The sequence below is a fragment of the Maniola hyperantus genome, chromosome 18 (genome assembly GCF_902806685.2).
Source record: "Maniola hyperantus chromosome 18, iAphHyp1.2, whole genome shotgun sequence".
Taxonomy (NCBI): Eukaryota; Metazoa; Arthropoda; class Insecta; order Lepidoptera; family Nymphalidae; genus Maniola; species Maniola hyperantus.
Window position 1 is genome coordinate 882,787 of NC_048553.1, and position 21,872 is coordinate 904,658.

The window sequence follows — 21,872 nt, forward strand, 5'->3', positions numbered from 1 at the left end:
TGTCATGAATTACTGTGCTTGTAGAATGCAGATTAGCTATTTCACTTGAGTTAGTGATTAATAGATCTATCGAGATTAGTGATCTATCGAGATGAATACATCGAGTTGATTGACCGCTCATTTCTCCAAAAGTTTTTTTGCCACTCTTGTATAATCACTTGCCCAAATATATAATTGAGACCCGAGAACTTCCTTTATCTATATATATAAAAGGAAAAGGTGACTGACTGACTGACTGACTGACTGATTTATCAACGCACAGCTCAAACTACTGGACGGATCGGGCTGAAATTTGGCATGCAGATAGCTATTATGACGTAGGCATCCGCTAAGAAAGGATTTTTGAAAATTCAACCCCTAAGGGGGTGAAATAGGGGTTTGAAATTTTGTAGTCCACGCGGACGAAGTCGCGAGCATAAGCTAGTTTTTAAGATAAAATTGAAAAAACTATTGTTAGAAAAGACATATTACTCGATTAATGATTACCTTGTAGAGAAATTTTAGTTTTATTTTAATTTTTGACATTTGTAACATTATCATTTAAATTTGTATTTTTTTGTGACTAAGTATTTAATTTGACCAATTTTATCAAAACTATGTACACGGTGTTCGGTATATCATAAGTCATAACATATTGCATGCTAATAGGCAGAATTTCATCATCATCATCATCATCATCATCAGCCTGTGGACGTCCACTGTTGGACATAGGCCTTCCCTAAAGAGCGCCACCACACCCGGTCCTCAGCCTTCCTCATCCAGCCACTTCCCGCCAGCCTCTTGATATCGTCGGTCCATCGTGCTGGAGGGCGTCCCACACTACGCTTGCTTAAACGCGGTCTCCACTCAAGGACTTTCCGGCTCCAACGGCCATCGCCTCTACGACAGGCATGACCTGTCCACTGCCACTTCAGCTTGCTAATAGTTTGGGCTATGTCAGTGACCTTGGTTCTCCCGCGGATCTCCTCATTTCTGATCTTGTCCCTCAAGGAAACTCCTAACATAGCCCTCTCCATAGCTCGCTGAGCTACTTTGAATTTGTGGACAAGGCCGTTTGTTAGTGTCCACGTTTCAGCACCATAGGTGAGGCAGAGGCAGAATTTGGCTGTACCTTTTTGTTTTGTAATATCTGCACTGTTTACCCATATTCGCAATGAAGAAATTTGAATTTGAATTTGAATTTGAATTGATGGGAGTGTGAGGCTCATACCTACCTTCCGAAGACACTGGGTGACGGTGGCGGCGACCACGGAGTCCGAAGTGCCGCGACCCACTTCGAACCAGTGCAGCGTCACTTGCGCGTCCACCAACTGACAAACGTCAATAAATGATACCGATGTTCTAAACCTCAGAACGAGGACTGTTAAAAGTAGAATAGAATAGAATAGAATAGAATAATGTTTATTCGAGGTATATAGGTGGTACATGGTGTAGGCAATATCGTCCTGTACAGCAGTGCAACACCTCGAACAGGTAGGCCACTCAGCTTGTGTTGAGACGTCGGGCCCCTCAGACACAAACCTCTAGAGCAAATATCTGAGGTACCAGATGCCCTAACGCTGATTTTCAGTGACCGCAATATTGTCAAAAGTAGCCCTATTGTGACACTTACTGTTAGAGCGACATAGCTAAATGCATTTAAGCTCTTGTTGGAACGTGACAAAATGATTATTATTATTTATTATTATTTTATTTATTTTATATCTAATTAGAACGGCAGTGCCACTTACACTAACTAGATGATTAATAATAAATTTAAATACAAATAAAGGTACAAGAAAAAAGACATAAAATACAAAACGATAAAAGATCAAAGCATTTTGAATATGTACGCTGAGAACATTGAATGACATATTCATGCAATGCTCTCAGCGTACTTCAGTAACTCCCGAACCAGTATTATAGACCCATCATTAAATGGGTCCCATTGAGCATTATTGTCCAAAAGCGCGTTGAATGATGCTAATGAACGGGGTATAGGTGACACACGGACAGTGGACACGGTGATTATGCTTTGTCCTTATCACCGTGGCCACTTTTTTTTGTTTGTCAACAATTGTTACATTTTTTTTTAAACTACCTAAATTTTTACTTTGACTTTGGCTGGTGGGAGGCCTCGGCCGTGGCTAATTACCACCCTACCGGCAAAGCCGTGCCGCCAAGCGATTAAGCGTTCCGGTACGATGCCGTGTAGAAACCAAAGGAGTATGGGTTTAATAAAAACTGCCATACCCCTTTCAGGTTAGCCCGCTATCATCTTAGACTGCATCATCACTTACCATCAGGTGAGATTGCAGTCAAGGGCTAACTTGTACCTGAATAAATAAAAAAAACACCAATCGCTAAAATTGTGTAAAGGTTGCCGCTTTGCCAATAATAATAATTAATAATAGCACTCATTCCGTTCTAAAATGCGTTCACTGCGCGCTTAGTAAAGAAGGACAATATAAAAGAGAGAGAGAGGGAGAGCAAAAGAGAGAGAGAGAGGGAGAGGCAGCACGATAGAGGGAGTACTCACAGGGCACCCTAGTTTGGGTCCGTGCAGTAGCGCAGCGTCCACTCCGCGTCGAATGGCCTGCATGTACCGCGGGTGCACGTGCGCCAGGTTGGCAGCACTGTCCGCTGTTTTGTCCAACCTGAATAAACAAACTCATTTACATAGCGTGTTTTGATAAATCATATAACAACACGAGATAGACAGCGGTATCTGCACAAGATGACGAAGAGAAGAAGAAGAAGAGACGAACTATGGCCATAATAGATTTTTAGTGAGGACATGCGATATATACAATAAGAAATATGTACAATTAGATCATTTTCAACACAAATTTGGTAAATTTTTAGCTGAAATAAAAAAGTTTAAATAATTATATGTAGGTTTAGCACGATTAGAATTATATACTTTATTTGTAACCACTTCATAACAATCTAACTTATTATAATTTAATTTAATGTAATTACTAACCTAACTAACTCCCGCACAAAATTAAATAGATATAATGTTAATGAGTGAACACTTAATAGGCATAAGTACAAACCAGAAATAAGTAGCTAAGTAAAAATGTAAAAGCTGTTTGTGTTCCATAATAAATATTAAAAAAAAAAAAAAAAAAAATACTAAATAAGTGCTTCAAATTCTACCCGAACAATTGAACAAAATAATGAATAAAAATAATAATTCAAAAATATAAAGTTACCTTAGCACTTTATCTTGCGCGATCCCCTTGACAGTCTTGGCGGACATCACCACCTTGGCCATTTGCTTGGCGCTGCCGATCTTCCTGTCGATGGTCATGGTTTGCTTGGCCGTCCCTATTAATGTCTCCTTGTAGGAGATCTGAGGCGGACCCAGTTCTACGTCGATCTTGTACTCGCGGATTATTCGCTCCTTTATGATTTCTAAGTGAAGCTCGCCCATACCTGGAAACAGTTACAATCTCTAAAATGTGTTAAAAGTATGCTCCTAAAAAAAGCATATTATACAGTCGCAGACTATGTAAACGATAAAAAAGCTTGGATTTGACTCGCTCCAGCAATGCACGGGGCTGCAATGGCTTGTATAGTACGGTATAATAACATTGTAAATTGAAAAATTAAAAAGAGCAACCGCCGAGTTTCTTGCTGGTTCTTCTCGGTAGGAACGTCATTCCGAACCAGTGGTAAATTAAAACTACCTGACTATTCATAAGCACTTTTAAAAAGTTTACATGAATAAAAAAACATTCTATTCTCTATTCTATTCTATTCTATTCTAAACTACAGTGCGACAAGGCTATCTTGGCGCGTGGCGAAAATCGGAACTAAAGTGTCCCCTTTTGTTCCCTGAGGGGTTGAATTTTCAATAACCTTATCTTAGCGGATGCCTACGTCATAATAGCTATCTGCAGCCCGATCCGTCCATTAGTTTAGCTGTGCGTTGATAGATCAGTCAGTCAGCCACCTTTTCCTTTTATTCATATACTAGCTAATGCTCGCGACTTCGTCCGCGTGGACTACACAAATTTCAAACCCTTGTTTCACCCCTTTAGGGGTTGAATTTTCAAAAATCCTTTCTTAGCGGATGCCTACGTCATAATAGCTATCTGCATGCCAAATTTCAGCCCGATCCGTCCAGTAGTTTGAGCTGTGTGTTGATAGATCAGTCAGTCAGTCAGTCAGTCAGTCACCTTTTCCTTTTATATATTTAGATAATAGCCTCGATAGCTCAACGGTTAAAGGAGAGGACTGAAAACCGAAAGGTTGCCGGTTCAAATCCCACCCGTTGCACTATTGTCGTACCTACCGTTACCACAAGCTTTACGCTTAATTGGAGGGGAAAGGGGAATATTGGTCAGCCACTAACTTGGCTAATATTCTTAAAAAAATATTTAGACTACCTTATGCCCGTAGGCTATACAATTAATGTACTTTCACAGTTAATTACTGACTCACCAGCGAGCACCATCTGTCCCGTGTCCTCATCAGTGGTGACCCTGAGACTGGGGTCCTCCCTCTGCAACTCCTCCAGCGCTGTCTCCAGCGCGTTCTGGTACGTCGCACTGGGGGGCTCGATGGAGCAGAGGAACACGGGCTCTGGGATTGTGTTGCCTGTGTTAATAACAAAGATAGAAGTAAGTTACATTAGTTATAGTCTACACAAATTTCAAACCCCTATTTTATCACCTTAGGGGTTGAATTTTCAAAAATCCCTTCTTAGCGGAAATCCTTCCTTTCTGGCGCAGTGCTAAGCACTGTGGTTAGTGGGAGGTCCCGGATTCGATTCCTAGTCATAGTCATAGTCATTTATTCATAAATACACATTATACGTCAATTACAATAATTTCAATTCTTTTTCTTAATATTTAATAACATATTCTTGTTTCAAGAATAGATTTAAAAAAATATATATAACATAAAATAAAATAAATGTTAAGTAAACAATTTAGTCTTGGATCTTCCCAAGTAGAAATTCATTATAACTATAGAAAGACTCCTCGACAAGCCAGCTTTTCACTTTTCTTTTAAAAATCTTAATGTTTTGCGCATTTTTTATGTCGTGGGGAATCCGATTATAAACCGGGGGCCCATTCCAACTACTGTCCGCGAGGCTTTCTCAAGCTCGTGGTGTGTTGCTACTAGGCGATTAGGATGCCGTAGGTTAAAAAGATTTTTACTGCCCCTATTCACAAACTGATCTTTATGTTGCGCCACATAAATAGCCACATGCAAAATGAGCAAGCTGGGTAGGGTTAATATGCCTAATTTCTTAAAATATGGCCGAGTTGGGGTATCTTGCGGTACGTGGGCTAGTATTCGGACAGCCCGCTTTTGAAGTCTAAAGGCGCGCTCCCAGTCTGCGCCACGTCCCCATATTTCCTGGCAGCGGTTTGGAATTTTATAATATTTAGATTTCTGCTCTGGTCTAGTGTGAGGCCGTGTAGAAACCAAAGGGGCATGTATTTAATAAAAACTGCCATACCCCTTCCAGGTTAGCCATCCATCTTCGACTGCATCATCACTTACCACCAGGTGAAATATAGATCATAGACTAGCTGATTCCTGCGACTTCGTCCGCGTGGATTTAAGTTTTTTAAAATCCCGCGGGAACTCTTTGATTTTTCGGGATTGTTGTCGTTGCTTGGTACCTACAATATGAATTCACTATGAACACTTCCTGAATCTTGATAACCTAGGCGGGCAGTAACCCTGCAGCATCAGGATTAAGGAGTTGAATCCAGAATTTTTTATGTGACCACGACGTAAACTTTTTTTGTTGATTTAAAAAATAATTTTGCAAATCGGTCCAGAAACCTCTAAAAAATCGATGTAGAAAAAAGAACCACCTCCTTTTTGACAGTCGGTTAAAAACCGATGACCTTGAAATATTTACGGAACAATCTTTAAAATATCCCTTTCTAACAAAAAAAGAATGAATGAAATCGGACTACGCGTTAATGAATTACAACTCAGTATACATTTTAACTTTCATCCCCTCTCCTACGGGAACCATGCTGAATTTCGGGATAAAAAGTATCCTATATTCTTCCTCATAGTATGACCTCAAATCGTACCAAGTTTCATTGGAATCCATTCAGTAGTTTCAGCGTGATGCGCGGCCGTGATACAGACAGACAGACAGACAGACAGACAGACAGACAGACAGACAGACAGACAAAAATGAAAAAAATTACAGTTTTGGGTTCAGTATCGATTATAGAGTGCCCTCGAAAAAATTTTTTCAAAATATCTTCAATGTACAGAATTTGACCTGTTACAGTTTTATTATAAGTATTGATATAGACACAGTCAAGGGCTAACTTGTATCTGGATAAAAAAATCTCACCAATCCCCAGCAGCACATCGGCAATGTCCTCAGCAGTGGGGTCGGTGTCCATGGTCTGCAGCCGGTGCTTGGCGCTGGGGTGAACTAACCCCTCACACACGGAGGGGTCTTTGAGCAAGGAAGTTAGTTTCTCTTTCGCGCGGTTCGCTGCTGCTTGGTTTGTTGTTATCAGGTCACCAGACATGGTTGCCTGGAGAAAGGATAATAAGCGAGGAAGAACAATGATAGCCATCAAAGAAGACCTCAGAAAACGTATAGAAGCTTTCGAAATGAAAACGCATTTAAATCTGTTGCATAGTTTAAAAGATTTAAGCGTACAGAGCTTAGAGTATTTAAACTAATAGAGAGAAAATACCTAATTTTTTGCGCAACGGATCAGCCTGGCTGTCCAGCGCGGAAATGCAGCCAGTATTCTTGGCACCATTCCACGCGGTCATGATTTATATAGTAATTAGATAACGCTAGCTTTAAGTTTTATTGTAATATTTTCATTAAAAAAAAAAAAAAGACAACGAAAAAAAAAAAAACCTACGGTTTTACCGTGTATTTTTTGGCACAGAAAATGGCGGCGCTTGTTCATAGTATCAGCTAATCAGCTGTCATAACAAAAGATTAGGTTATTTATTTAAAAGAAAAACAAGTACTTACGCTGGCACAGCAAATGGCGGATTGTGCCCAAACACTGTTTTTATAGTTATGTTGAAATGTAGTGTTGTCTCTTACACACTTATGAAAATTTCGAAAAGCTTGAGCTAGTTTCCGATCCGCTATTTTCTATAGAACATTAGGGCAACTTTAGAGCCTCAATAGCTCAACCGGTAAAGGAGTGGACTGAAAACCGAAAGGTCGACGGTTCAAACCCCGCCCGTTGCACTATTGTCGTACCTACTCCTAGCACAAGCCTGACGCTTAGTTGGAGAGGAAAGGGGAATATTAGTCATTTAACATGGCTAATATCCTTTAAAAAAAACAAAAAAAAAAAACTCTTTATATCTCTATGGTTCTAACGGGACTGCCGCCAAGTCATAGACAAATGGCGCCAAATTTGAAAAAAAACTGAATATTCGCATTCGCATTCGCGAATGTTGGCAGCAGATATTAGCATTGTCCAAAATATGACATTTGTTACATCACTACTATGTAGAGATGGGTTTAACAAACCTGACATTGGCTAATCTGTGTAAAGCCAGAAGAACAAAAAAAAAAAAAAAGAGATGGGTTACCTTGAGCGCGCTGACGACGGCAATGTTCCCGCCGGCGACTCTCTCCACGGGCCGGTACTCGTCCGCTAGCGCCACGTACAGTAACCCTGTCTAAACATATTTCTTTTTTAACCGACTTCAAAAAAAGGAGGAGGTTCTCAATTCGTCGGAATCTTTTTTTTTTTTTGTTTTTTTTTATTTTTATTATAGCTTTTTATTAAAATCGGATAAACTATTGGTGTTAGATAGGAAAAAATGGAGAAGTCTAGAGGAGGCCTATGTCCAAAGAGGACAAACCTGATCTGTAAATTGGTGTTACCAATTTTTTAGAATAAATTATGTAGGATAGGATAATTAAATAATAGGAAATAAGAAATTAGTAATACGGTTAGTTAATAATATAAGAATTAAGATGTATAACTATTGTATTAGAGAATAAAGGCTATTTTATTTATTTATTTATTGAGCTGTGAAAAGCTAGCAGACAGACACACTTTCGCATTTATATTATTAGTATGTATTGGCAGATTTGTAGAGTGAGAGAGACAAAAACACACTGACCTGCTCACTCTTGTCCCTCACCAAGTTATAGATCTTCTGTCCCTTAGTTATCTCTCCACTATACACCCTCAAAAACGTCAGCACCCCTCTCTGGTCGTCGTGTTGCACCTTAAACGCCCTCGCGGACAAATCTGACCCAAAACCCCTAAAAACCCCACTCCTTTCCACGGGAGAGGGTAAATACGAAATAACCCCATCTATCAACGTTTGCACCCCAATATTCTTATACGAACTCCCACACAAAATGGGAAATAAACTCATATTTACTGTACATCTCCGTACAGCTTGTATAATGTCTGTATAATCCAAATTATCCAGTGACTCCTGCTGTATAATTCTGTCTGCGAGTTTGTCGTCTAGAGAGGAGAGTGTGTCTATGATTTTTCGATGCTCGTTTAAGGTTGACTCCCATTTTTTTTCCGTCGGTTTTTTCAGAGAGTTTCCGTTTTATATAATGCTGTCCTCTGCCTTTCGTCCAGATAATGTCTTCTAATGTTATCAGGTCTGTAAGACCTGTAATAATATTAGAAATAGCATGACTGCAATCTCTGTTTTTGGTTTATGGATGGTTCTAGTTAAACTTTTAAGTCTTTAACCATGCCATTAACTTAGTCAATAAACTTGCTAAATACCTAAACAATCAGGCATGTATTAAAGTTTCAGATATACAGAATTTGTAACATCTCGATTAGCTATAGCTTGAAATTGATAATTGAAAAATATGCTTTAGTAGATGTTGCCCGCGACTTTGTCTGTGAGGATTTAGGTTTTTTAAAATCCCACGGGAACTCTTTAATTTTACGGGATAAAAAGTAGCTTATGTCCTTCCCCGGGATGCAAGCTATCTCTGAACCAAATTTCATCAAAATCGTTTGAACGGTTGGGCCGTGAAAAGCTAGCAGACAGACAGACAGACACACTTTCGCATTTATAATATTAGTATGGATTGTAGAGCATCATAAAAAGAAACACAAAAGTAAAAGATTACACAAAAACAAATAGTAGTACAATTTGGCGGCCTTATCGCTTTGAAACTATCTCCGCCAGACATTCACGTTACAGAGGATATAATGACTAGCTTGTTGGCACTCTTTTTTAAATGACAGAATGGAAACTTATAACAAAACAAATGTGTAATAATAGTTTAGACGGTAGACCCATATAAAGTTTACACATCACTGTGAATTTCTTAGTATATAAGATAATTTATAAGTTTAGGTTAAAATAAAATTACTTATTAGTCATACATTAGGCTAGATCGTAATATAATTGAGTAGCTAATTGTGACTTATTGTCCAGTGGCATACAAATAACATCCGGAACTAGCGATTTATGAATCTATTTGGTGGTACAAAGTGGGACACAAGTGCGGGAGTGTCTGTCAGATCCCACCGTGCTTTCTGTTTGTTAGTCAATTTTCGTTAGGCCATCTCAACATTCATTAAGAAGCTTCGCTTCAAATGTCTTACCAATCAGCTTCCCCTCGTGATATATAGGCTCATGCAGCAGCAATGGAGTGACGCGTAGTTTGTCCTCCACCGAGCGCGCGCATGCTCTGGCGTCCGAGTCACTACGATCCATTTTGTTGAGGTACAAGATACGAGGCACTTTGTACCCATTCGCTTGACGCCATACTGTTAACGTTTGGGCTTCTACACCTGGTTGGATGATAAAAGAATGTAAGGATTCATAAACTTATGAACAAACGTTAGGGCTTCTACACCTGGTTGGATGATAAAAGGATGTGAGGATTCATAAACTTATGAACAAACGTTAGGGCTTCTACACCTGGTTGGATGATAAAAAAATGTAAGGATTCATAAACTTAAGAATAAACATTTGCGCTTCTACACCTGGTTGGATGATAAAAGGATTCATAAACTTATGAATAAACGTTAGGACTTCTACACCTGGTTAGATGATAAAAGAATATAAGGATTCATAGCCTTATGAATAGACATTTGGGCTTCTACACCTGGTTGGATGATAAAAGAATGTAAGGATTCATAAACTTATGAATAAACTTTTGGGCTACACCTGGTTGAATGGTAAAAAAATGTAAGGATCCATAAACTTATGAATAAATGATAGGGCTTCCACACTTCGTTGGATGATAAAAGGATGTGAGGATTCATAAACTTATGAATAAACGTTAGTGCTTCTACACCTGGTTGGATGATAAAAGGATGTAAGGCGACTGTCACACCATCCCTAATACAACTTACCAGCAGAGCCATCTAACACAACCACAGCTCCATCCAGAACTGCAAGACTTTGTTCCACCTCCATAGTGAAGTCTATATGACCTGGAGTATCAATCAGATTGATCTGGTACCCTTGCCATGGGAATGATACTGCTGCAGCTGTAAGAAAGAAGTAATTTATTTAGTAGCTACTGTACCCATAAGTATAACATCTATTGTACACCAATCTATGCAAATAAATAAATGAAATGAAATAGAATTTGTGAAAGAATTTTTTTCAATCAATCACGTCGCAATGGTCCGACATGATTTTTTGCATGGACCGGACCGTTTAAGACCTGAAGAGTGACATAGACTACTTTTTATCCCGGAAAATAGAAGATTTCCCACGGGATTTTTAAATCCTAAAACCACGCGTTCGAGTCGGGGCCATCAGCTATTATAAAGTTAACATACATGTAATAGTGATTCCCCTTTGTCTCTCTTGCTCCATGTAATCAGTGACTGTGTTGCCATGGTGGACCTCGCCCATGGACCGAATAGTGCCGGAGTAAAACAGCATACGCTCTGTCGTTGTAGTTTTACCTAAAAAGTCACAGCACTTTGTTCGGTCTGCTATTTCGTCGTAAAACAACATAAATCACTTAAAACTTGACGTGGATTTTAAACTTTTTAAAGAAATTTAGGCGTCCACACATATTGAACTAGATTTAATTTCTAGGATTACGAAAAATGGAAATATTACATAAAAATTACAACTTAACCTAACCTGCATCTATATGCGCTAAAATGCCGATATTTCGAATTTTATTGATGTCATTTTTTTCTTTTCCTCTTTCCACGCTGCAGTAATTGCGTATCTGCACATTTTTCAAGAATTTTCTGTAATAATTTACGATACAAAAGCTCTTCATCACAAATTCAAATGTCAACAAAAGTTCAAATTTTCAAAACAAACACCATAGACACACACAGACAAACAACCTCTGGACACAGATGTAACATCATAGAGATCTTATAATATTACAATGTTGGTCAACAGTAAAGCCAGGTAATGCCGCATCACATTCTCGATTTTCATCTCAACTTGGCCTAAGTTTACCAATACATAGACCATTGACAAAGAGGACTGAACTGAAGTCTGAAGTTGAGACTTCGCTTTCTCTTTCACTCTTTCAACAATGGCACCTGTGTTGATTTGTTTGTGTTGAATACGTGACAAAATAATATTTTTATTTGAATTAAAACAAATTAATTAACATAAAACACTCGCTAAAATGGGTGTACCAGCATTCTTTCGCTGGCTCAGCCGCAAATATCCGAGTGTTATTGTCGAATGCATTGAACAGAGGGTAAAGACCTTAACCCTAACCTAAAAATGTTTGTGTTTGGATCTGCAGTTTCAGTGAAAAATCATGTTTCTTATGCTTTTTTAGCCAACCGACGTAGATGGCCAGCTTATACACGTAGATTCGTCTCTTCCGAATCCAAATGGGATAGAATTTGACAACCTATATTTGGACATGAATGGTATAATTCATCCCTGTACGCATCCTGAGGATAAACCGCCGCCTAAGGACGAGGATGAGATGATGGTGGCTATCTTCGAGTGCATTGACAGGCTGTTCCGTATTGTGAGACCTAGGAAGCTATTGTACATGGCCATTGATGGAGTAGTGAGTATATGTTTTCTTATATAATGTTATTTACCAATTTTCTCGGAGAAAAATAGATCATCAATAGATATAATTTTTTTGATTTAAAGAATAAATTATTGATATTTTAAAAAAAATTATGTGTATTATTCCAAAAAGATCAAGAATCTTGTTAGAATAAATCATATCTAAATTACAAAAATTGACATACTTTTGCAGGCTCCCAGAGCAAAAATGAACCAGCAAAGGTCCCGTAGATTCAGAGCATCTAAGGAAACCCAGGAGAAGATTGAGGAGGTGGCTCGCATCAGATCCGAGCTGCAGGCCAAAGGGGCCTATTTGCCCCCTGAGAGGCCCAAGGAAGCCCACTTTGACTCCAATTGTATCACACCTGGTACACCCTTTATGGATCGGCTGAGCAAATGCTTACATTACTACATTCATGACAGGTATTTTTACTCACTGGATTTTTTTCGCACTGTTTAATATTAAGTGGCCGGAAACAAGTCAAAAATTTGAAAAGGATAGATTTATTTACTGCAGTATACTAAGAAAGAGATGGCAAAATGCAAAAAGAGCAATTGCCATTGATAATAAAAAAGGAAATTACAGTATGCGGCCGAAAGTAATGTACATCACCTTTAGAATGACATTTCGGCTTTGTAGAGTGTTGTCTCTGTCACTCATATCTATTTTACGTTTTGTTGGTCTTAACGACAGAGACATCTCATTCTAAAGGCTGATGTACATTACCTTCAGCCGCATACTGTACCAATTCTTATTAAAACTGAAAAATCTAAATATTTTCAGATTTTTCTATCGAGTCATGAGGAATCCTTAAAAAGCACATATTGAAACATTTTAGTTTTTACTAGCTTATGCTCGCCACTTCGTCCGCGTGTACTACAAAATTTCAATACCCTATTTCACCCCCTTAGGAGTTGAATTTTCAAAAATCCTTTCTTAGCGGATGCCTACGTCATAATACCTATCTGCATGCCAAATTTCAGCCCGATCCGTCCAGTAGTCTGAGCTGTGCGTTGATAGATCAGTCAGTCAGTCAGTCATTCAGTCAGTCAGTCAGTCAGTCAGTCACCTTTTCCTTTTATATATATATAGAAGATTTATAGTATTCAAAAAAAGCTTCCAAAAGTCACAAAATTTTGCATGACTTGAAATTTGACACATCTTGTGAATCTGCTGTGACTTTTAATTTTCATGCAGGTTGAACAGTGACCCAGGGTGGAAGGGAATCAAGGTGATCCTCTCAGATGCTAATGTACCCGGTGAGGGGGAACATAAGATCATGGACTATATTAGGAGGCAGAGAGGTAATTTAGCAATGTTTTTTAGAAAATCATGCGTGCATGCATGTTAGGGGAGCGGTTGAATGAGGAAGGCGGAGGACCGTGTTTGGTGGTGCGCTCTTGGAAAGGCCTATGTCCAGCAGTGGACGCAAACAGGCTGATGGATTGGATTGGATGCATGTTATAAATACATATCAAAACTTAAGGAACCAAAAAATTAAGTTTAATTTGTTTTGAAAATTTGAATAAACTAGCTTATGCTTGCGACTTCATCCCCATGGACTACACAAATTTACCCACTAATTCACCGCTTTAAGGGTTGATTTTACAAAAATCCTTTCTTAGTGGATGCTTATGTCATAATAGCTATCTGCATGCCGAATTTCAGCCCGATCCGTCCAGTTGTTTGAGCTGTGCGTTGATAGATCAGTCAGTCAGTCAGTTAGCCTTTTATATATTTAGATAAATATAATAATGAAACAGCATACCAGCATGGCAACACTGCACCAATTTTATATGGATATTTTAGAACACTCAATTTGAATATTTGTAAAAGTTTATTTATTTTGAATAAAATAAAAATATTTCTATTCTATTGTCTTGATTTAAATTCATTATATAATTTTATGAACTGAAATTAACATTTTTCGATTGCTTATATATCTTGCTTATACATATTTTTAGATTTATTGGTGTGAAATACCGTATTATTTTGTTTCAGCGCAACCAGACCACGACCCAAACACGCAGCATGTGCTGTGCGGCGCGGACGCCGATCTGATCATGTTGGGTCTGGCCACGCACGAGCCCAACTTCACCATTATCAGGGAAGAGTTCAAGCCCAACAAGCCACGCCCTTGCGACGTTTGTGGACAGTTGGGTGAGTTTTAATTAGTGATGTTCCGGATATCCGTATCTGTGGATATCCGCTGGAGAAAATAGGTCCGTATCCGTTACTTTTTGGCGGATATTTTACGGATCTTTTACCTTATTAATTTTTAATACATAAATTTAATTCTATTTTTAGGTGATTGTGGAGCAATTAAATACTATTAAATAATTCCAAATTGCACTACTATCTAAACTTCTTTGTAGACATTTTTTCTCCTCATACAGCAAACACAAACGTTATTGCTACCCAGTGTCACACAAAACTATAAACAAAACAAAAGAAAGACCCGCACAATGCAAGTCGAAACATGTCTTGTCACGCTAAGCATCAAGTGGCGTCAACTATCGTGTGCCAGATCCTTTTTCCATGTACATGCAAACTGTGGAATCAACTCCCTTCGGCGGTGTTCCCATTAGATTACAACATGGGGTTATTCAAGGGGCGAACCAACAAATTCCTAAAAGGCCGGCAACGCATGTTTGGTTCTCTTAACATCAGGTGACCCGCCTGCTCGTTTGCTCGCTATCTCTATTTAAAAAAAATAATTAAGAATCGACTGTTAGTCTGTACGAAGTTCGCTGGGTCAGCTAGTTATATAGAATAGAACTAGTATTTTGCTCGCTGCTCGAGCTGCTAAAGCAGCTCTCGAGGTCTATAATCGCCATTTTGAATAAAAAAAAAATTTGTATGAAAAAAAAAATTCCGCCATTTTGAATTTTTTTTCCATCCATCGAGTAGACCTTCGGATCCTGATCATCTCTTGCCAAGAAACCACTCTTCCATCTGTCATTCCCTCCGAGATGGACGCCGATGAAATTTGTATGGCGGCCATCTTTTTTTCGGAATTTTGAATTTTTTTTCAAATTTTTGGCAATTGGATGACGTTTCGAATGACATTTGGTCGAGCACCTCCCACCTATCTTCAATACCTTGAGCGTGCCCTTCACCCGCCTCCGAAATCCTCAATCATCAGCTCCCTCCATATGTTGCCCTTAAGGAATCATTGTCTTCTATATGAAACCACAAGTGAAAAAAAAAAGTTTCATACAAAATTTTACAGGAGGAAATTTTTTGAAAATCTCGGCCGCCATCTTGTTTTTCCAATTTTTTTCACATTTTCTAAAAATTGTTTACTAATATCTTCAATTGTTGCAAGTTGTAACAAAATCGGTTGGAAAACAAAAAAGTTACAAAAGTCAGGTCGGCCGCCATCTTGTTTTTCTGAAATGTCATAATTTTTCCCTACTCGAATCCCACTTCTGAACATATCTCCCATACATTATTATATCATTTTCTGTCTCTTTCTAGGAGAACAATTATGTCAATCAGTGAGTGAGTGGTAATTGAGCTATATATAGTATAACTAGTATTTTGCTCGCTGCTCGAGCTGCTAAAGCAGCTCTCGAGGTCTATAATGGCCATTTTGAATAATAAAAAATTTTGTATGAAAAAATAAATTCCGCCATTTTGAATTTTTTTTCCATCCAACGAGTAGACCTTCGGACCCTGATCATCTCTTGCCAAGAAACCACTCTTCCATCTGTCATACCCTCCGAGATGGACGCCGATAAAATTTGTATGGCGGCCATCTTTTTTTCGGAATTTTGATTTTTTTTCCAAATTTTTGGCAATTGGATGAGGTTTCGAATGACATTTGGTCGAGCACCTCTCACCTATCTTCGATACCTCGAGCGTGCCCTTCACCCGTCTCCGAAATCCTCAATCATCAGCTCCCTCCATATGTTGCCCTAAAGGAATCTTTGTCTTCTATATGAATCCATAAGTGAAAAAAAAAAGTTTCATACAAAATTTTACAGGAGGGAATTTTTTGAAAATCTCGGCCGCCATCTTGTTTTTCCAATTTTTTTTACATTTTCTAAAAATCGTTTACTAACATCTACAAGAGCTGCAAGTTGTAACAAAATCGGTTGGAAAACCAAAAAAGTTACAAAAGTCAGGTCGGCCGCCATCTTGTTTTTCTGAAATGTCATAATTTTTCCCTACTCGAATCCCACTTCTGAACATATCTCCCATACATTATAATATCATTTTCTGTCTCTTTCTAGGAGAACAATTATGTCAATGAGTCAGTCAGTGAGTGAGTGGTAATTGAGCTATATATAGTATAACTAGTATTTTGCTCGCTGCTCGAGCTGCTAAAGCAGCTCTCGAGGTCTATAATCGTCATTTTGAATAATAAAAAATTTTGTATGAAAAAAAAAATTCCGCCATTTTGAATTTTTTTTCAATCCATCGAGTAGACCTTCGGATCCTGATCATCTCTTGCCAAGAAACCACTCTTCCATCTTTCATACCCTCCGAGATGGACGCGGATGAAATTTGTATGGCGGCCATCTTTTTTTCGGAATTTTAAAAAAAATTTCAAATTTTTGGCAATTGGATGAGGTTTCGAATGACATTTGCTCGAGCACCTCCCACCTATCTTCAATACCCTAAGCGTGCCCTTCACCCGTCTCCGAAATCCTCAATCATCAGCTCCCTCCATATGTTGCCCTAAAGGAATCTTTGTCTTCTATATGAAACCGTGATTGAAAAAAAAAAGTTTCATACAAAATTTTACAGGAGGGAATTTTTTGAAAATCTCGGCCGCCATCTTGTTTTTCAAATTTTTTTCACTTTTTCTAAAAACCGTTTACTAATATCTTCAATTGTTGCAAGTTGTAACAAAATCGGTTGGAAAACAAAAAAGTTACAAAAGTCAGGTCGGCCGCCATCTTGTTTTTCTGAAATGTCATAATTTTTCCCTAGTCGAATCCCACTTCTGAACATATCTCCCATACATTATTATATCATTTTCTATCTCTTTCTAGGAGAACAATTATGTCAATCAGTGAGTGAGTGGTAATTGAGCTATATATAGTATAACTAGTATTTTGCTCGCTGCTCGAGCTGCTAAAGCAGCTCTCGAGGTCTATAATCGCCATTTTGAAAAATTTTAAAAAAGTCATAAATTTTGTATGAAAAAAAAAAATTCCGCCATTTTGAATTTTTTTTCAATCCATCGAGTAAACCTTCGGATCCTGATCATCTCTTGCCAAGAAACCACTCTTCCATCTTTCATACCCTCCGAGATTGACGCGGATGAAATTTGTATGGCGGCCATCTTTTTTTCGGAATTTTGAATTTTTTTCCAAATTTTTGGCAATTGGATGAGGTTTCGAATGACATTTGGTCGAGCACCTCCCACCTATCTTCGATACCTCAAGCGTGCCCTTCACCCGTCTCCGAAATCCTCAATCATCAGCTCCCTCCATATGTTGCCCTAAAGGAATCTTTGTCTTCTATATGAAACCACAAGTGAAAAAAAAAAGTTTCATACAAAATTTTACAGGAGGGAATTTTTTGAAAATCTCGGCCGCCATCTTGTTTTTCAAATTTTTTTCACTTTTTCTAAAAACCGTTTACTAATATCTTCAATTGTTGCAAGTTGTAACAAAATCGGTTGGAAAACAAAAAAGTTACAAAAGTCAGGTCGGCCGCCATCTTGTTTTTCTGAAATGTCATAATTTTTCCCTAGTCGAATCCCACTTCTGAACATATCTCCCATACATTATTATATCATTTTCTATCTCTTTCTAGGAGAACAATTATGTCAATCAGTGAGTGAGTGGTAATTGAGCTATATATAGTATAACTAGTATTTTGCTCGCTGCTCGAGCTGCTAAAGCAGCTCTCGAGGTCTATAATCGTCATTTTGAATAATAAAAAATTTTGTATGAAAAAAAAAATTCCGCCATTTTGAATTTTTTTTCAATCCATCGAGTAGACCTTCGGATCCTGATCATCTCTTGCCAAGAAACCACTCTTCCATCTTTCATACCCTCCGAGATGGACGCGGATGAAATTTGTATGGCGGCCATCTTTTTTTCGGAATTTTAAAAAAAATTTCAAATTTTTGGCAATTGGATGAGGTTTCGAATGACATTTGCTCGAGCACCTCCCACCTATCTTCAATACCCTAAGCGTGCCCTTCACCCGTCTCCGAAATCCTCAATCATCAGCTCCCTCCATATGTTGCCCTAAAGGAATCTTTGTCTTCTATATGAAACCGTGATTGAAAAAAAAAAGTTTCATACAAAATTTTACAGGAGGGAATTTTTTGAAAATCTCGGCCGCCATCTTGTTTTTCAAATTTTTTTCACTTTTTCTAAAAACCGTTTACTAATATCTTCAATTGTTGCAAGTTGTAACAAAATCGGTTGGAAAACAAAAAAGTTACAAAAGTCAGGTCGGCCGCCATCTTGTTTTTCTGAAATGTCATAATTTTTCCCTAGTCGAATCCCACTTCTGAACATATCTCCCATACATTATTATATCATTTTCTATCTCTTTCTAGGAGAACAATTATGTCAATCAGTGAGTGAGTGGTAATTGAGCTATATATAGTATAACTAGTATTTTGCTCGCTGCTCGAGCTGCTAAAGCAGCTCTCGAGGTCTATAATCGCCATTTTGAATAATAAAAATTTTTGTATGAAAAAAAAAATTCCGCCATTTTGAATTTTTTTTTCCATCCATCGAGTAGACCTTCGGACCATGATCATCTCTTGCCAAGAAACCACTCTTCCATCTGTCATACCCTCCGAGATGGACGCCGATGAAATTTGTATGGCGGCCATCTTTTTTTCGGAATTTAAAAAAAAAAAATCAAATTTTTGGCAATTGGATGAGGTTTCGAATGACATTTGGTCGAGCACCTCTCACCTATCTTCGATACCTCGAGCGTGCCCTTCACCCGTCTCCGAAATCCTCAATCATCAGCTCCCTCCATATGTTGCCCTAAAGGAATCTTTGTCTTCTGTACGAAAGTATTAGTGAAAAAAAAAAGTTTCATACAAAATTTTACAGGAGGAAATTTTTTGAAAATCTCGGCCGCCATCTTGTTTTTCCAATTTTTTACACTTTTTCTTAAAATTGTTTACTAATATCTTCAATAGTTGCAAGTTGTAACAAAATCGGTTGGAAAACAAAAAAGTTACAAAAGTCAGGTCGGCCGCCATCTTGTTTTTCTGAAATGTCATAATTTTTCCCTACTCGAATCCCACTTCTGAACATATCTCCCATACATTATTATATCATTTTCTATCTCTTTCTAGGAGAACAATTATGTCAATCAGTGAGTGAGTGGTAATTGAGCTATATATAGTATAATAACTAGTATTTTGCTCGCTGCTCGAGCTGCTAAAGCAGCTCTCGAGGTCTATAATGGCCCTTTGAACAATTTTAAAAAAGTCATACATTTTCTATGAAAAAATAAATTCCGCCATTTTGAATTTTTTTTCAAGTCATCGAATAGACCTTCGGATCCTGATCATCTCTTGCCAAGAAACCACTCTTCCATCTTTCATACCCTCCGAGATGGACGCCGATGAAATTTGTATGGCGGCCATCTTTTTTTCGGAATTTTGAATTTTTTTTCAAATTTTTGGCAATTGGATGAGGTTTCGAATGACATTTGGTCGAGCACCTCCCACCTATCTTCAATACCTCGAGCGTGCCCTTCACCCGTCTCCGAAATCCTCAATCATCAGCTCTCTCCATATGTTGCCCAAAAGGAATCTTTGTCTTCTATATGAATCCATAAGTGAAAAAAAAAAGTTTCATACAAAATTTTACAGGAGAAATTTTTTTGAAAATCTCGGCCGCCATCTTGTTTTTCCAATTTTTTTCACTTTTTCTAAAAATCGTTTGCTAATATCTGCAAGAGCTGCAAGTTTAAACAAAATCGGTTGGAAAACAAAAAAGTTACAAAAGTCAGGTCGGCCGCCATCTTGTTTTTCTGAAATGTCATAATTTTTCCCTACTCGAATCCCACTCCTGAACATATCTCCCATACATTATTATATCATTTTCTGTCTCTTTCTAGGAGAACAATTATGTCAATGAGTGAGTCCGCGGAAAAAATAAATTCCGCCATTTTGAATTTTTTTTCAAGTCATCAAATAGACCTTCGGATCCTGATCATCTTTTGCCAAGAAACCACTCTTCCATCTTTCATGCCCTCCGAGCTGGACGCCGATGAAATTTGTATGGCGGCCATCTTTTTTCGGAATTTTAAAAAAAATTTCAAATTTTTGGCAATTGGACGAGGTTTCGAATGACATTTGGTCGAGCACCTCCCACCTATCTTCAATACCTCGAGCGTGCCCTTCACCCGTCTCCGAAATCCTCAATCATCAGCTACCTCCATCTGTTGCCCTAAAGGAATCTTTATCTTCTATATGAAACCATAAGTGAAAAAAATAAGTTTCATACAAAATTTTACAGGAGGAAATTTTTTGAAAATCTCGGCCGCCATCTTGTTTTTCCAATTTTTTTTACTTTTTCTAAAAATCGTTTACTAATATCTTCAATTGTTGCAAGTTTAAACGAAATCGGTTGGAAAACAAAAAAGTTACAAAAGTCAGGTCGGCCGCCATCTTGTTTTTCTGAAATGTCATAATTTTTCCCTACTCGAATCCCACTTCTGAACATATCTCCCATACATTATTATATCATTTTCTATCTCTTTCTAGGAGAACAATTATGTCAATCAGTGAGTGAGTGGTAATTGAGCTATATATAGTATAATAACTAGTATTTTGCTCGCTGCTCGAGCTGCTAAAGCAGCTCTCGAGGTCTATAATCTTCATTTTGAATAATAAAAAATTTTGTATGAAAAAAAAATTCCGCCATTTTGAATTTTTTTTCAATCCATCGAGTAGACCTTTGGATCCTGATCATCTTTTGCAAAGAAACCACTCTTCCATCTTTGATACCCTCCGAGATGGACGCCGATGAAATTTGTATGGCGGCCATCTTTTTTTCGGAATTTTAAATTTTTTTTCAAATTTTTGGCAATTGGATGAGGTTTCGAATGACATTTGGTCGAGCACCTCCCACCTATCTTCAATACCTTGAGCGTGCCCTTCACCCGTCTCCGAAATCCTCAATCATCAGCTCCCTCCATATGTTGCCCTAAAGGAATCTTTGTCTTCTATATGAAACCGTGATTGAAAAAAAAAAGTTTCATACAAAATTTTACAGGAGGAAATTTTTTGAAAATCTCGGCCGCCATCTTGTTTTTCCAATTTTTTACACTTTTTCTAAAACATGTTTACTAATATCTTCAATAGTTGCAAGTTGTAACAAAATCGGTTGGAAAACAAAAAAGTTACAAAAGTCAGGTCGGCCGCCATCTTGTTTTTCTGAAATGTCATAATTTTTCCCTACTCGAATCCCACTTCTGAACATATCTCCCATACATTATTATATCATTTTCTATCTCTTTCTAGGAGAACAATTATGTCAATGAGTCAGTGAGTGAGTGAGTGAGTGGTAATTGAGCTATATATAGTATAACTAGTATTTTGCTCGCTGCTCGAGCTGCTAAAGCAGCTCTCGAGGTCTATAATCGTCATTTTGAATAATAAAAAATTTTGTATGAAAAAAAAAAATTCCGCCATTTTGAATTTTTTTTCAATCCATCGAGTAGACCTTCGGATCCTGATCATCTCTTGCCAAGAAACCACTCTTCCATCTTTCGTACCCTCCGAGATGGACGCCGATGAAATTTGTATGGCGGCCATCTTTTTTTCGGAATTTTGAATTTTTTTTTAAATTTTTGGCAATTGGATGAGGTTTCGAATGACATTTGGTCGAGCACCTCCCACCTATCTTCAATACCTCGAGCGTGCCCTTCACCCGTCTCCGAAATCCTCAATCATCAG

At 38.0% G+C, this 21,872-nt stretch overlaps 2 protein-coding genes across 3 annotated transcripts in view; one reads left to right on the plus strand and one right to left on the minus strand.

The window, feature by feature from the left end:
- The window catches only part of mRRF2 (mitochondrial ribosome recycling factor 2), a 14,511-nt gene extending 3,263 nt beyond the window's left edge, over window positions 1-11,248 (minus strand). Inside the window, 12 exon segments of the mRNA XM_034978082.2 lie at window positions 1,215-1,310; window positions 2,519-2,636; window positions 3,198-3,420; window positions 4,432-4,587; window positions 6,323-6,512; window positions 7,546-7,635; window positions 8,086-8,484; window positions 8,486-8,598; window positions 9,555-9,743; window positions 10,311-10,448; window positions 10,746-10,874; window positions 11,059-11,248. Of these exon segments, the coding sequence (XP_034833973.1) occupies window positions 1,215-1,310; window positions 2,519-2,636; window positions 3,198-3,420; window positions 4,432-4,587; window positions 6,323-6,512; window positions 7,546-7,635; window positions 8,086-8,484; window positions 8,486-8,598; window positions 9,555-9,743; window positions 10,311-10,448; window positions 10,746-10,874; window positions 11,059-11,203 (1,986 nt within the window). The 5' untranslated portion in view covers window positions 11,204-11,248.
- A 200-nt stretch (window positions 11,249-11,448) lies between these two features.
- The window catches only part of Rat1 (5'-3' exoribonuclease 2 Rat1), a 39,826-nt gene continuing 29,402 nt past the window's right edge, over window positions 11,449-21,872 (plus strand). For both annotated transcript variants that reach the window (XM_034978074.2, XM_069504588.1), the window contains exons 1-5: window positions 11,449-11,641; window positions 11,726-11,965; window positions 12,164-12,393; window positions 13,169-13,275; window positions 13,973-14,131. In XM_034978074.2, the coding sequence (XP_034833965.1) occupies window positions 11,567-11,641; window positions 11,726-11,965; window positions 12,164-12,393; window positions 13,169-13,275; window positions 13,973-14,131 (811 nt within the window). In that variant the 5' untranslated portion in view covers window positions 11,449-11,566. The remainder of the gene's footprint in view (window positions 11,642-11,725; window positions 11,966-12,163; window positions 12,394-13,168; window positions 13,276-13,972; window positions 14,132-21,872) is intronic.